This window comes from Myotis yumanensis, unplaced genomic scaffold (genome assembly GCF_028538775.1).
Source record: "Myotis yumanensis isolate MYYU_CA2020_CCGP unplaced genomic scaffold, mMyoYum1.0.hap1 SCAF_10, whole genome shotgun sequence".
NCBI classification, from domain to species: domain Eukaryota; kingdom Metazoa; phylum Chordata; class Mammalia; order Chiroptera; family Vespertilionidae; genus Myotis; species Myotis yumanensis.
The window spans coordinates 28,686,349-28,701,315 of NW_027223761.1; the positions used below are offsets into that span (position 1 = coordinate 28,686,349).

General features: G+C 49.2%; 1 protein-coding gene across 4 annotated transcripts in view; it reads right to left on the reverse strand.

The window, feature by feature from the left end:
* Positions 1 to 14,967, reverse strand: part of NAV2 (neuron navigator 2) — a 366,387-nt gene that overhangs the window by 63,561 nt on the left and 287,859 nt on the right. For all 4 annotated transcript variants that reach the window (XM_070428165.1, XM_070428164.1, XM_070428167.1 and 1 more), the window contains one exon: positions 1,635 to 1,773. In XM_070428165.1, the coding sequence (XP_070284266.1) occupies positions 1,635 to 1,773 (139 nt within the window). The remainder of the gene's footprint in view (positions 1 to 1,634; positions 1,774 to 14,967) is intronic.

Sequence of the window (14,967 nt, forward strand, 5' to 3'; positions counted from 1 at the left end):
TTCCCCCTAACAACCACTAAAACCCATCCTCACTCTCCAACAATAATTAGAAATTCTGGCTAAAATGAAAACTCAAGAAGTCACAGGCAAACTACTTAGAGCAGCGGTTCTCAACCTGTGGGTCACGACCCCTTTGGGGGTCGAACGACCCTTTCACAGGGGTCACCTAAATACATCCTGCATATCAGATATTTACATTAAGATTCATAACAGTAGCAAAATTACAGTTATGAAGTAGCAACGAAAATAATTTTATGGTTGGGGGTCACCACAACATGAGGAACTGTATTAAAGTGTCGCAGCATTAGGAAGGTTGAGAACCACTGACTTAGAGGCTACACCTACTACATGGCATCAGGCAGTGAACACTCCTTTCTGTGGGGCCGAATTACTCCCACACTCTGAGTCATCCGCAAAGAAAAGATGCCTTTGAGAGCAAAGAGATTCCAAAGCAGTCCCTATCTGTACAGAGTGAGAAATGTCGAGAAAGAAAGCAGATGAGGAAGGGAGTGAACAGACATGGAAGGGAGGGAGCAGCAGGGGCAGGTCAGCTCTGCCCTCCCAAGGTCCCTCTGGGAGACTCTGTCCGGATCAGACCTTCCATGGGTTCCCCAGAGGCAGCGGCTGTGGGTGAGGAGACCCATCATGGAAAAGATTACAGCCCCCATATGCCAGTGCCATGACTGACCAGACCTTGTGCTGCCCAGGCCCACCTTGGGGACCAGGCGTGAGGATGGCACTTGGCTTTGCACTAGTGAAATGGGCCGACTAGGCCCAAACCCTCCCTCCGACCACTCAGGAATGCGATGAGGGTGAGTGAATGGACCCCTGGGAAACTGCTTGGAAAGCAAATACAAGGTGGCACTGTATTCAAAACAGAACAGCTGAGCGTGTCAGGTAGGGGTTGAAAACGCAAGTGTCTCAGGGTGAGGCAGCTGTGCACCCTGGGGCCTGAGTGCAGGGCCGGAGGGGGGGACACCTGGGCATTGCTGATGGTTGCCATTGGAGAACCCAGTTTCAAAGAGGTAATATCTTCTGATTTTTTTCCCCCCAAGAGAAAAGTTGTGTTAAAATAACACAATTTATAAAGTTTGACATGGAATTCAGTTTCAAAGAAAAATAATACCGTGGGCCCCATAAACCACATCAGGAGGATGTGACCTACACCCGGACAGGGCCCAAGCTCCGGTCGGGACGTCCTGGTCCTCCCACCCGGGGCTTTCAATCTTTGTTCCCACCTCATCGTTCTCAAGGGATCAGACACATGCCTGTGGACGGCTAAGAGGGGACACACACTCCAGGTTAAGAATGGCCACTGAGTCAGCATCCTATCGTTTTAAAAACAGATTATAAAACTGAGGTCCAGGAAGGAAATGTGATTTTACCAAGGCCACCACAGTGAGAGTGGCAAGGCCTCTCACTCCCATTTCCAGTGCCCTGAGCCTGACCCCCTCCCCTGCAGGCAGAGGCCACCATCGGGGGACCAACACATAGGCAGTGAGCAGGAGATTGGGCCCCGTCTCATGAACCTGGGGATTCTGCTCACCCTTGATGGCCCCCTGGGCCCACAAGACCAAGGCTTTCTGCTGGCAGGGCCTTTGGGGGAGCCTGGGGGTGGGGAACCTGACCCTCACCTGCACATCCAGGTTTTTGCGAGAAGAGGCAGGTGTGTTGGCATAGGAGCTGATGGAGGAGCTGGTGTTGATGTCATCAGTGCTGAGGTTGTCTATGGTGTCGCTGATCCCGCTGCTGACGGAGCTGCTGTCATCCCAGCTGCCAAGACAAACACATACTGAGCATCAGAACCTCCCGCTGCGCCAGCTCAGGCTGCCAGTGCCAACATATGCACACCATCCCCGGGCTCCCTTCGCCAGCTCAGGCTGCCGGTGCCAACATATGCACACCATCCCCGAGGCTCCATGTGTCATGAAGCCCAGACAAAGCTCTTTGCTTCTGATGTGACTCATCTTCATGGGAGCCACCATTCTTGCTGTTTTGGACGGGCAGCTGGGTCCAGTGGCTGATATAGACCTTCCCCAAAGGGCTGGGTGCTTCCCTGAGCAGAGGTGGCTAAAGACAGTACCCACTTCCTATCCTTAATTTTGTCTCAGGAACGTTGTAAAAGCCAATGGCCACTTCCCAGGCCTCTCGGCGGAGCAGGAGCCGTGGCTTTGGAGACTAGAGCCGAGAGCGGTGCAGAGAAAGATGCAGTAGCAGCACGCTCCTTGGGCACCAGAGAAAGTACGAATACTCTGGACTCCACTCCTGCCTTTCACTCCAAGGCAACGAAAGGAAGTAGGAGCCAGAGAGCTCTACTGGTAGCTCTACCCCTAATCATATCCCAGGACACATCTAAAATAGAATTCTTCACTGCCTACCTCTCAAGTCCATTGAGACCACCCGCACCCCCGGCCCAAGGCAAGTGTCCCGGCAACGATTCTTCTATTTCGTCCTTGCCAGCTCCCACACCATCACGACATCTAAATCCCCCGCCTGGTCCTGCCGTCTCGGCTGCAATGTGCACCTGCCACCCCACAGTTCAAGCTGCTACCGACTCTACCTAGGTTACGGCCAACAGGTCGCTGGGCGCTGTGCCCACTTCTAAACACGCCATTCTCCCCATGGCAGCCAACTGAAACGTAAGTCAGGTCCTGCTGCTCCACTTTCGCATCCTCCAGTGGCTTCTTGGGTACTGAAAACCCACACGCCTACTCTGGCCCTCAAGACCCTCTGACTGCCTCCCTCCTTAGTCCTGTGCCCACCAGCCTCTCCAACACTCTCTGGCTCTGGCCACATGGGCTCTGCTCCTTCTAAGCCAACAGGGTTCTTGTATGCAGGGCTTTCCACTTGTTGTCCCTCTTCCTGGACACTTGCCGCTGCCTCCTTCACATCTGAAGTGTCAACCTCAGAAAGGCCTCTTTCCTGTCTATGTACAGCCCCCCCTCCATTTCCTCCAACCCACCAAGCCTGCTGCATTTTCTCCTTTGGTTGCAGGGTGGCAGGTACATCGCAGGTGATTTAAACTCATGGGGCTATAAAAAAGCCTCCAACACTACTCTACTTGATCTAGAGAAAATAAAAGCAAGCACTATGGTTTCCTATTGTACAGGTAGAGAACCTGAGGCTCAGAAAGGCCGGACCACTAGTCAGTGGTGGAGCAGGACCGGGATCTGGCCGTTATGACTCTGAAGTCAACCTCTTTCCTGTGACGCCAGGCAGCATTCCTTTTTTTTTTTTTTTTTTTTTTTTAGAATTGTTCCTTAATTTTATTTATTTTTTATCCTCACCCGAGGATATTTTTCCATTGCTTTTTTTTTTTTTTTGAGAGAGTGGAAGAGAGAGGGAAAGACAGAGAAAAACATCAATGTGAGAGAAACACATTGATTGGTTGCCTCCTGCACAAGCCCTGACCAGGGCCTGGGCCAGGAAGGAGCCTGCAACCGAGGTACGTGCCCTTGACCGGAATCGAACCTGGGACCCTTTGGTCCGCAGGCCGACGCTCTATCCACTGAGCCAAACCTGCTAGGCCAGGCAGCATTCCTTATGGTAATCTTCAGTGCACACGGGCACACGGCATGGCTCACTTCCCGGGAGGAAGCCAAGGCTTACGGGGTGAGGCACCAGGTTCAACTTCATACAGCAGGCATGGTGAGCCAGCAACTACTCCTGTTCTGTCTGATAGCAAAGCGCTGACTTAGCCACTGTACCCACCAGTCAGGCCTCCACCTGTGTCTTGCTTCGGAAATGCGGGGTGGGTGAGGCCCACCCCCAATAACTCAGAAGTTCTAGTTCATTCCAGCAGCTTACTAGTACAAGGTGCCTCCCTGAGCTCTGAGGAGTGGGCAGGATGATAGAGGCTTAGTGAAAATCTCTTTTCATCGCCTTTCCCTCCAGCACTCCCATTTGGCTTCCAAAAGCCCACCCGGAGGGTCCCACAGAAATGAGGGGAAAGTGTGTGCCTGAGCCCCAGGTAGAAGGATAAAGGCAGGAAGCCTGAGGGCTCAGAAGGCGCTGTATTGTGAAGTCACAGGGTCCAGGAGGTCCCAGGCTCCAGGGTCTTAGCAAACGCATGTGATTCCACTGCTTTGGTCTGGCCTCCATTTGGTTCCAAATCCTCCTTCGAGACCTTCTCCAAATCCCCAAGCCCACTCTCACTTCTCTGAACTCTGAATTCCCAATCTCACACATTTGGATTCATTTCTATACACTCACACCATTTTCTAGTTTTTTCCCTACGGAAAGGCCTGCCCTACCTTCCAAATCTACGCAGAGGCTGGCCCAGGGATGGCAGCTGAGTGCCTCTCAGGTGTCAGGCATAGCGCAAGGCACTTTGCCTATATTATACATCTCTCTCCAGTCCCCATATCATTCCTGCAAGGCACCTATTATCCTCCCCACTTAACAGATGAAGAAATCAAGGCTGAAAGAATAAGTATCCTTGACCAGTGCTTTTCAGCCAATGTTGCTTTGGGTTTAAAATGCAGAACTGTCTATCGATTTCAGAACATGTGCTCCTCTGGCCTGGGTCACACCTTTCACAACAAGGCTAATCACGGAGCACTTGCCATGTGCCAACCAGCCAACATTTGCACGAATTCTCGCCAACTCTCCTGTATACTCAGAGGTGGCCTTGCCTCATAATGAGGAAACTGAGGCTGTGAGAATCATCGTCCAAGGTCACTCTGCAAAGGTAGGGCAGAGCTGGGGGTGAAATGCTTCCTGAGCCCAGCCCACCTCTTCCCCTGCCAGCACCTGCAGGGTGACGCTGCAGCGAGGTCAACCTTGCCTTGTGAGTCACCTCTCCTCCGTCTCCAGGCACATAGTAGGTGCTTATTAAACGCCTCCTGACTGAACTCATGTGCAGAGGAGAGATGGGGCACGTTCTGATGCAAACTCACCACCAGCACTGGATTCGGAGCCCAGGTCCCTCACCACTTCATTCTTTCACAAATCACAACTCTGTGCCTCAGTTTCCTTAGGGGTGACACGTGTATGATACCACCTGGGCTGGGGAAAGCATGACATAACAGATGGAAAAGGCCTCAAATCTGCTCTCACGATTAAATGAAAACCCCGAGTCTTTCATTGCATCGGCTCTGCAATTAGGAATCTAATGCATGAAAAATTCCTGTACTCTGATGAAGAAGGACTGGTGGGAGAGGTGTGTGGCTGGTGAGGAGGCAGGACGGAAGTTGGTAACAGGTGCCCGTGAATCCATCCCCAGATTTTTTTGCTTTGAAATTGTACCTGCTCTTCCTCTGTGGCCTTTCAACACCAGGATATTATTCCAGTGGGGCCTGGGACACTGATCACACACCTGACTCTTCCCCCTCAGGACCAGCGCATCATGAGGCTTATCCTTGTAACCGAGCTGGCCCTGAAAGGTAGATGTCAGTGATCTGCCCCACAGAAGAGTGGGAGAAGGGCGCCTGGTGATGCGATGAAGGGGCAGTGACACCCAGGGAAGCCCATGCTGGGCAGAGCGGCCTCAGTGTCCCCTGAGCTGCCCGCATGTCAGAAACCAGAGCCGTCCCCGCCCTCGGAAAGCCAGCCACATCTCCTTCACTTCTGGGTCTTTGGGACACTGCGAAGCCTGTCTAGATATAAAACCACTTAGTTTCAACTTGTCTTTCCGCCCCAAAGTCAGGGTAAAAATGGTCATGAGCCACCAAGGCTAGGTCAGTGAGTCCCGAGATGTATTTTAAGGAAAACTAGCTCCATGAGATGCTCTGTGGTGAGGATGCTGCCTTAACGAGGGGACGTGGGCATGCTGGCTCTTCTGTGCTCCTCGTAGAGATCCACATTGTACGTGTACCTCTTACTGGCTATGAAGTCCTGGAATGATCTCTTTAACGTCATCTAAAATAGTATTGCCCAAACTTATATGACCACACAGGAGACGCTGAGAAGAATGAAAACACAACTCTGGAAAAAGTGCACTTATAGCCAAGAGCTGTCAGCAGTCAGCCACTCCATCCTCAGCAGTCCGGAAGGCAGTGAGCAGAGGGAAGCAGCGCCCAGAGGAATGGCGCCCATGGGCTCCTGCGTCCAGCTGTTCCTAAAGCAGGAGCACCCCTGGGAGACCAAGCTGTGGGAACGAGTCCTTTCTTTTGCTCAGAACTGGTTTGCTTAGTTTTTTAGCACTTGGTACACCCATGCCAACTAGTGGGGAATTGCAGTTTGTTTGTAAAGCGGCTCCAGACGTGTGGCCAAGAGTCAGACAGGAAAAATGTGGAAGGCATGCAGAACCCATTCAGGCAGCAAGGACATTAGTGGAATCCAGTCAAGTGGCAAAGGAAATTAGGTGCAACCCAGGATGGGGAACGAAAGTCCATTGACCCAAGTCAGGCGATAAATGTTGAAAGAGGTACAAAAACTGATTACAACTGAAACTTGAAAGACACCCAGAGGGTGTGTGTTTACTGTGTGGTGAAATGAGACTCTGGCTCAGAGGCCGGAGGGACCCCAATGACACAGCAGAAAGAATGGCTGTGTTTCCAGGTATGGCTCTCCAGCGGTCATTCTGGAATACGAGTTGGCAATTCCTGCCTCATGGTCTTCAATCTGACAGAGCAAAACCATAGGCCGGTCCTGGGCCCACCTGAGATGATAAATCTACTACTCTTAGTTGGGAGAAATGATGTTAAATCCTGGAAAGGTTTAAAAGGATGAAGAGAGATGATGAAGTAAACCACAACATTAATACTTAACTTTTGGATGAAAGTTTTCTGGTCATTGGGATAATCTCTGTATATTTATAATATTTAGAGGGGTATAAGACATACTAGAGAATTTGAAAAACAGTCTTGTGATGGCAATTATAAATGAGTACTGATTTCTGATGAGATTTTTAAGATAGAATATTTGAAATACGCATTCAGACTGTAAAAAGAATGGGAGCGTTTGAGATAATGTATGACATTTGTGACTGTGATGGATTTGTAACAGTTGGCTAAGTGCTTAGAAAGATTTTGCTTGTTAGGCTGGTAAGTCTACTCTGTCAGACATATGAAGAGCCCGCGCAAACCAGGTTAGCTAAATTTGTGAACACAGCCTGAATTATTGAAGAAAACGATCCAAGTTTGCACACAGTACTAATTATTTAGATTCAATTTGTTCAATCTGAATGAATAATCAAATAAGAAGTGGCCACCCTCTTAGTTTGTGCAAAACCACTGGATTTATAGGTGATATTTATAAGAGAGCATTGGTTTAAAAATTAAAACTTCAATAAACCATATAGTAAAACCTGATTAACTCTAAGATGCTCTTTTTGGCACCAAGCATTCCGCAAGATGTGTGGGAAGATGTTAAAGGAGCTTTCACTTTCTAAATGGATGGCTTTTACATGAAGGACCACAGGAATCGATGAACCCAAGAAAGCTTCTTCCCTCTTCACTTCCCCCCACTCTGGCTCACCTTCGCTCTGCACTTGAAGACTTCCGAGGCTACTCCAAAGACCTTAGTGGAAAAAGCCTTGTGCTCCACAGCCTTGAGAAACAAGCAGAACCCAGGGTCTGTACCAGATCAGGCTCCATCAGAGGAGACTGAAAGGGCTGTGGGACATACAGCTGCTCTCCCTGTCTTCTTGTTCTTCTTTTTTTAAATTTTAAGACAGCATGTCATGGATATGCCCTACAAATTCGTTGGCTGAGGTATTTGGAGAAACGGCAAGAAGATGCATCCACTGATTCCTCACAATCATCAACACAAGAGCACCATTTCCCAGGCAGATCACAGTCATGAACCTTTTTCTCTACTCAGTAAAGTGTCCTCCATTGGTCCAGCAGACAATAGCACAAATGGAGTTATAAGCAATCAAATCTGAAAATGACGTCACCTCCCTTTAGCCAATGGAGGGAAGAAGGAATTCCATCAAATGTTTGCTATTTTTCCTCAAGACTCGGAAACTGAGTATTTTGGGTTCTGAGGCATGGTCCTTGAATGCAGGGATCGAGCCAGCAACCAAGGTACGTGCCCTTGACTGGAATCGAATCCGAAACCCTTCAGTCCAAGGACCAATGCTTTAACCACTGAGCAAACCGGCTAGGGTGGACAAGCCAACATTTTTTATTATTTCTTATTTTAATAGATTTGTATAGATTTCAGATAGGAAGGAAGATGGAGAGAGAGAGAGAGAGACTGAAACATCAATGATGAGAGAGAATCATTGATCTGCTGCCTCCTGCACTACTGGGGATGGAGCCCACAACCTGGGCGTGTGCCCTGACTGGAATCCAACCTGGGACCCTTCAGTCTGCAGGTCGTCGCTCTATCCACTGAACCAGACCAGCCAGGGCCCAAGACAACATTTTAACCAGAAGCAAGGCTCTCAATTTGTCTACTCCTCTTGGAAAAACACAGATGAGAAGAGAGAAAAAAAAAGTGACCAGGAAATCCATCCAAAACTGGAAAGGCCCATAAAACCAGGAGAACCAGTTTCAGAGTCTTCCAAGGGATGCTGACATCACTGCGTCAGGAATTCAAATGCCACTCAGAGGGCTTAAAGCACAACGGGAACAGCCCAAACACAAGCTAGCTGCTACGGAAGCACAGGTGAAAGAGTCATAAATTATTCTGGCTTCTCACACCACACTCCCTGTTTGCCTCACTGCTGCATTCCACAGAACCGAGCAGGGATTCCACAGGGCTGAGCAGGGAAACGTGCTTTCGCCAGGCCCCCTGAAGCACCACCTTTTTAAAATCTCAAACTCTACTGGGAGTAGGTGGATGCAGCAGGAATCTGTAATGGTCTTGAGTGAGTGTGGTATCACATTGATAATTTCATTTCCCATGAAGCAAAAAGGCAAAACAGAACCCCAAGGTTAGAGGGATGATGAAACGGATTTTTCCACTAGGATTTACACGCCCAGCTGCGAAGATTCTGGCTTTTCTGGGAACAGGAGTTAGTGAAGGTTCTGGACGGTCATTACACTTCTCAGATGGACTCCCCGCGAGATAATGTTGTTTATTCAAAGGAAAAACATGCTAAACGATGTTGTAAAAAAGTCCGATGGCAGATATCTACTGGTTCTCTGCTCACTAATAAGCCGCAGCAGGTCAGCAGAGATGCAGTACTGTAACTATGGTTCTGAAAAGCAATCTTCACAAAGCAGAGTGCCCCCCCCCCCCCACCCCACTCTCCTGCTCCAAAGACTCCATCTGCTTCCAGGAGGCCCTAGTGTCCTCAGAAACAGTCTGGGCCACCCCGTCCCCTTTCTGCCTCTTTTCTGGTAACCAAACGCACTGCAGAGCCAAGGGCTGTGCCCAGGCCTTACCTGCTCACTTTTCCAGTTCTGCTCCAGAATCCCAGTAGAGCCCATTTACACCGCTGTCCGTGCCCCCTGCCAGACAGTTGTACTCAGTTGCAAAAGCCCAGACTGGTGGAACTTGTTTTCTGGCTATTGTTCAAGGCAATTGTTCCTTCCAAACCCCAGGGCCCAGGCTGGAATGAGATCCTTCGGTGTGGATGAGTGCGCAAGCCCAACCACAGGCTCAGCAGTAACCCGGAGGAAGGGAAAGGGTTTGGCTACCTACTGTTCCCACCAGACAGGTATGTTAACTATTTCCTCCCCAGGAGGTTTTCTCAAGAGCATCATCTCTAACCACTGCTGGGCCTATGAGGAAAACGCACTTTCAAAGAATGCAACAGGGCTCCTGCAGAGGCCCACCTCTCATTGTCTATCTGGGAATGATAATCATATCATAGCCAACTTTAACTGAAGTTCAAAGTTGCGCCAGACTCTGCTAATTAGATGCCTTGCATTATTTCATTTAATCCTCACAACTCGATGATAAAAATAAGAACGCTCAATGTGCCAGGCCCTGCCACTTTAGTTTCCCCCAGGTACTGTCAGGCTAATACTATATCCATTCTACAGATGAGATGGCTGAGGCTTGGAAAGATAGGCCCGAAGGCCACACAAGTAGGAAATGCTGGAGCTGGGACTCAAACATAAAACCAAGAGTATTCAACTGCTGGGGGCAGAAATAGAATGTTGGGACCAGCTATAATTATAAGAAATATTAACCATGATTGTTTCGTTCTGATTTTTTTTTTTAAAAAAAAAAAGCACATCCCAACCTGGCTGGGAGTTGCACTCGGGACCTGGGAGCTAACCTGGAAATTTGGCAAAGATTAACAACCTTGTTGCAGAAACCAGAGGCCTCAGGCCTTTGCAAATCGCCAGCCCTTTGCATTGCATATAAAGTGCCCATTTTGCCTACCTATTCTTATTCCTGCAGCTGGCTTATAGTGGGGGCAGAGCAGATTTTTGTGGATGACCTGCTGCTCTCCCATACTGCCAGCATTATCTGAATAAATGCTCATATAGGATTCAATCCTGTCTCTGCTGAATTGGCTCAAGTAGTGACAGGTAGACAATTGATAGTCTGGTTATTTATTCATTTGACATATTTTAATGAACACCAAAAAAAAAAAAAAAGATACAGTTACTCAAATAAAGCCACCACTCTCCAGGGTCCACCTCTGGGATCAGCCTATACGGCTTGCAGTTCTGGTGCAAAATGACCCAGAACCTGAGCTCAAATTAAACCATGGGCAGAGGCAGATACTAATCCCAGTACATGGAGTCTCCTCTAGCAGGGCCAGGGTACCTCAGAGCCCCAGAGCCTCTGGATCAGTGGTTCTCAACCTTCCTAATGCCGCGACCCTTTAAACCCTTTAATACAGTTCCTCATGTTGTGGTGATCCCCAATTTCATTGTTACAAATTGAACATAATTAAAGCATAGTGATTAATCACAAAAACAATATGTAATTATATATGTGTTTTCCGATGGTCTTAGGCGACCCCTGTGAAAGGGTCGTTAGACCCCCAAAGGGGTCGCGACCCACAGGTTGAGAACCACTGCTCGGGATGGAGGTGGCACAGGCTCTGGAGAGAAGAGTAAAGCAGATCTGTGTCTGAACTCTGGCTCTGTCATCTACTGTTATGACAACAGCCTCTCCTCCAGGCTCAGGGCTCCTTCTGGGTGATACAGTGCTAGTAACACCCAGACCTCGTAGCCTTTTGTTGGGACCAAATCAGAACTCCAGGCACACAGGAGATAACCAGCTCCTGTCAGCTGCAGTCCAGGACCCAGGGGACCCGCAGGGACTGCAGGAAGGAGAGGCAGGCCACACTGTGAAATAGATGATATCGTTCAAGTGCAAAAACTTGCTTCTTTCTGCCATAAATGGACAATGTCCCAGGGGAGAGGCAGCTTCTACAGACGGTGCCAGGTGCAAGGCTGATCGTTTGGGGAGGAGAGAGGGACCACCGGCCCCATAAAGAGGGCTGGAAGGGGATTTAGCAGCACTCAGAACGCCTGGGTTGAGTTTCACCCCAAGGCACCTTTGTCCCATTTTGGTAACTCATTCCTTGAACAAGTAGGTGGTCCCCTGAGTAAGCGTGAAATTCCTCCCTTTGGCTTGGTTGGGATGGAAACCCCAGTAGCTCTGGTCCAGATGCCTTAGACCCTCATTGTTACAATAGGCACCAGCCAGTCTGCTGACCTCAGTTACACAAAGCCCTCCTCCTCCCCGGCTCCTCCGGAGGGCTCTCCTCCGGAGAGGGCTGCTGACATCGGTCCACTGCCTGAAGCTTTTGCCAAAGATCTCCACAAACCCACCCTGGTGCTCTGTTTACCAGAAGATACACGGACCCTCGGCATCCACAGAATTCAGCGTATTTTATATAGCTAATGAAAATAACAGGCAACATTTACACAAGGTGAAACCTTTTAACAGTGGGCTCCAGGCACCTTGCTAAGTACATTACATACATAATCCCACACACTCCTCCTCTCCATGACCCCGTAAGGCACAAACTATGAGTGTTCCCTTTTCATAGATGTGGAAACTGAGACTTACAGAGGCTAGGTGACCTGCCCAAGGTGTCAGAGCTAATAAATGGAGCTGGATTTGAACCTGGATCTGCCAGATTCCGAAACCCAAGCTCTTCTTAACCTCATTCATTCAACCTAAGAGCAGAGGGAACGATGCTTTTAAATAGATCCTGGTCATAAAAGAATGCAGAACTCCCACTTGTTATCCAAAAAGCCCAGGGTACTTTTTAATGCAATCATTATTCTTAAAACATCTCCAATTAGTTCAAAGGCAAGGGGTAGGGGAGAAGAATTCCAGACAGGGCACTGGCTGGCTGGCTTAGTCTGGACAGATGGAGGAGGGTGTGGAGCCCCAGCACTCCCATTACCCTTCTGCACCTCCTCTGCCCCCCCTTACCCCTGAATACATTTTAGGGGGTCTGGTAACCTGAATGCACAAAACAAAATGCAACAGCCTCAGGGCAGCTGACAGAGGTGGCTGTACCCCAAAACCAATCTGGCCTCACTTTGCAGTTCGACAGGGGCCTGCCCCTTCTGGGGCAATGGGGTAGGACAGTGGTCGGCAAACTGTGGCTCGCAAGCCACATGTGGCTCTTTGGCCCCTTGAGTGTGGCTCTTCCACAAAATACCACGTGCGGGCGCGCATGTACAGTGCGATTGAAACTTCGTGGCCCATGCGCAGAAGTCGGAATTTTGTGGAAAAGCCACACTCAAGGGGCCAAAGAGCCGCATATGGCTCGAGAGCCGCAGTTTGCCGACCACTGGGGTAGGGGAAGGAACTCAGGTCAAGAAACAACCACTCAACGTTAGTGTCACAACCTGAGAGCAGCTCAGCCCTAGCTAATTAGCCACCCCCAGCACACGTGAGCAGCCGGTGCCAAGCGTGGGTTAGCATGAACATGCTGGGTGTACAACCTCTCCCTCCAGGACGCCTTAAGTCCAGCTTTTCAGGAGGCAGCCCCAGGGTCCAGGGCACAATTCCAGCCACCCAAGGCCAGCCCCAAGGCTATGCACCTCCCCAGATTTGATTTCTGCTTTAGGCTTCCACCCGCTCTGAACTAGGTATAAGCTCAGAGACACCCAGGTAGGTACTGTGGCCAGAGCAGAGTTGTTTCTTAATATACACCCCCCTCCCACCTAGAAACCAGCGGAGTCTGAGCAGCCAGGGGTGGTGAACTTTGGTGAGTTCTTCACAACAAATAGTGCCTTCACCCAGCTGACCCACATTTAAACTCGAAGATTAAACCATCCCAGCCATCTCCCTTGCCCAACAAGGAAGGCAGAGTGGTGGGGGGGGGACCTGGGTTCAATCCCTGCGCTGCATATTAGCTGTGTGACCTTGAGAAAGTTACTTAACCTCTCTTAGTTCCAACTGTCTCACCTCAAAATTAAGGATAATATTGGCGGTTGTGCAACAAAAATTAACTGAGACACTGTCTGTTAGATGCTGGCAAGTAGTTAAGTGGTAATGAACATGGTTTTCTCCTCCCCTTGTCTGGGCTAAAAATAACGTTCCTCTCTGGGCAGTTTTATAGCAGCCCTAACAAACAAGACAAGTACTCATATTTAAATCTCCCATGCCATCTCTCCTGGATCCTAGTTTCCAGGAAAAAACCCACCCAGTCATTTGTAGTATTAGTAAAATCAACCACAAGTTCTTAGAGGCCAAACAAAACCTCCAACTGCAAGTCATTTTAATCAGGGCACTGGGAACCACTAGCAGTTCTTGTGTGGCAGAGGGAGGGGGAGTGTGGGGGCGGACAATGCCTCTATCCAGCTCCCCCTCCCACCCATGCTGAAAGGTCCCCCCCTCCCCCTGAAAACCTGAAATAAGGACCTAAAACAGCTGGGTGACCAACACTCAGTTTTTCCGTATCAGTAGCCTAAGTTGATAAGATGGTCTGGGAAATATTGGCATTACCCAAATGACCAGGTGGACCAAGGACATTTGGGTCACGGTCCAGCTCCCTCTAATGAAAGGGGATGGGGGTCGGGGGAGAAGGGTGCTGAATTTCCTGACTAGCGACTTCCCCAGCACAGAGCCCCAGGGGGCTTCAGCAGCTGCAGCCACTGGCTGCTCTGCCGGGCTTTCTAATGCCCTTCGGCTTTCTAATACCATTCAAGGAACGACAAGACAGAACATGCACCGTACCCGCCCCCAAGCCCCAGATTTTAGGAAATCGTCCTACCTTGTAAGGTTCCTAGGCCAGAGCATTTCACTACATTGTGGTCCTTGGAGAAAGTGGACAAAGACGCTGAATGAATCTCAGGATGGCAGCTCGTCAGCGAGCTGAGCCAGCCCACTTCACGCCAGGGAGTCCCAGGCACCCAGCTACTCTGCTACGAAAGGACCAGCTAGGAGGGGGATCACCATTCCGAAGCCCAGGAAAGAAACCCGACCCACCAACAAAATTAACCCATAAAATGCTGACGGATCCAGAGGTCAGGCCCCCGTGGTAGTATCAAGTCAGCTGTGAAAAGTTTCAGCAAAGCAAAAGCTAACACCAAGCTCTGAAACTGTTACCGTAAAGCACTGAGTACAAGGGACCTCCATGTGGTCCCAGGGAGCCTGCAAGGGCAGATCAAGTTGAATAAAATCTAAATGTGAGAAAATATTTTAAATCCCCTTGGACTGTACCAAAAGGCTGGAAAAGTCTTTTCAGTCAAAAGTGCTACTTTTAATAATGAGACAAACATCACTAATGATAACATTTCTTAGCTCATGACATCAACAACCGAATGCAAAGCTTTTGATTGAAATGATTAGCCTACAGAGATGCCTTCTGGATCCCAAGGAGAAAGACACCTACTTGCATAGTTACGATGAGATACATTTCTTCCTGGTGATGTCAATTTTGATGCAGTGCTAACAAAAATGTGCATTAATTCCTCATGCTACTTATTTGTTTTTTCTTTCTTTCTTTTTTTAAAAAGAAGCTCAGTCTAGGCATAGCTACTTTAAACATTATGGTACCGAGGCTGAGAGGGGAGTTAGGACAGGACAGAGTCCCAGTGCTGGGATGGGAAGGGGTTGCACCAACTAATCCCCTATTAAAACCTGTAATCAAGGAATTCAAAAGGAACTATGTAAACAGATGCCATGAACAATGAACAACTG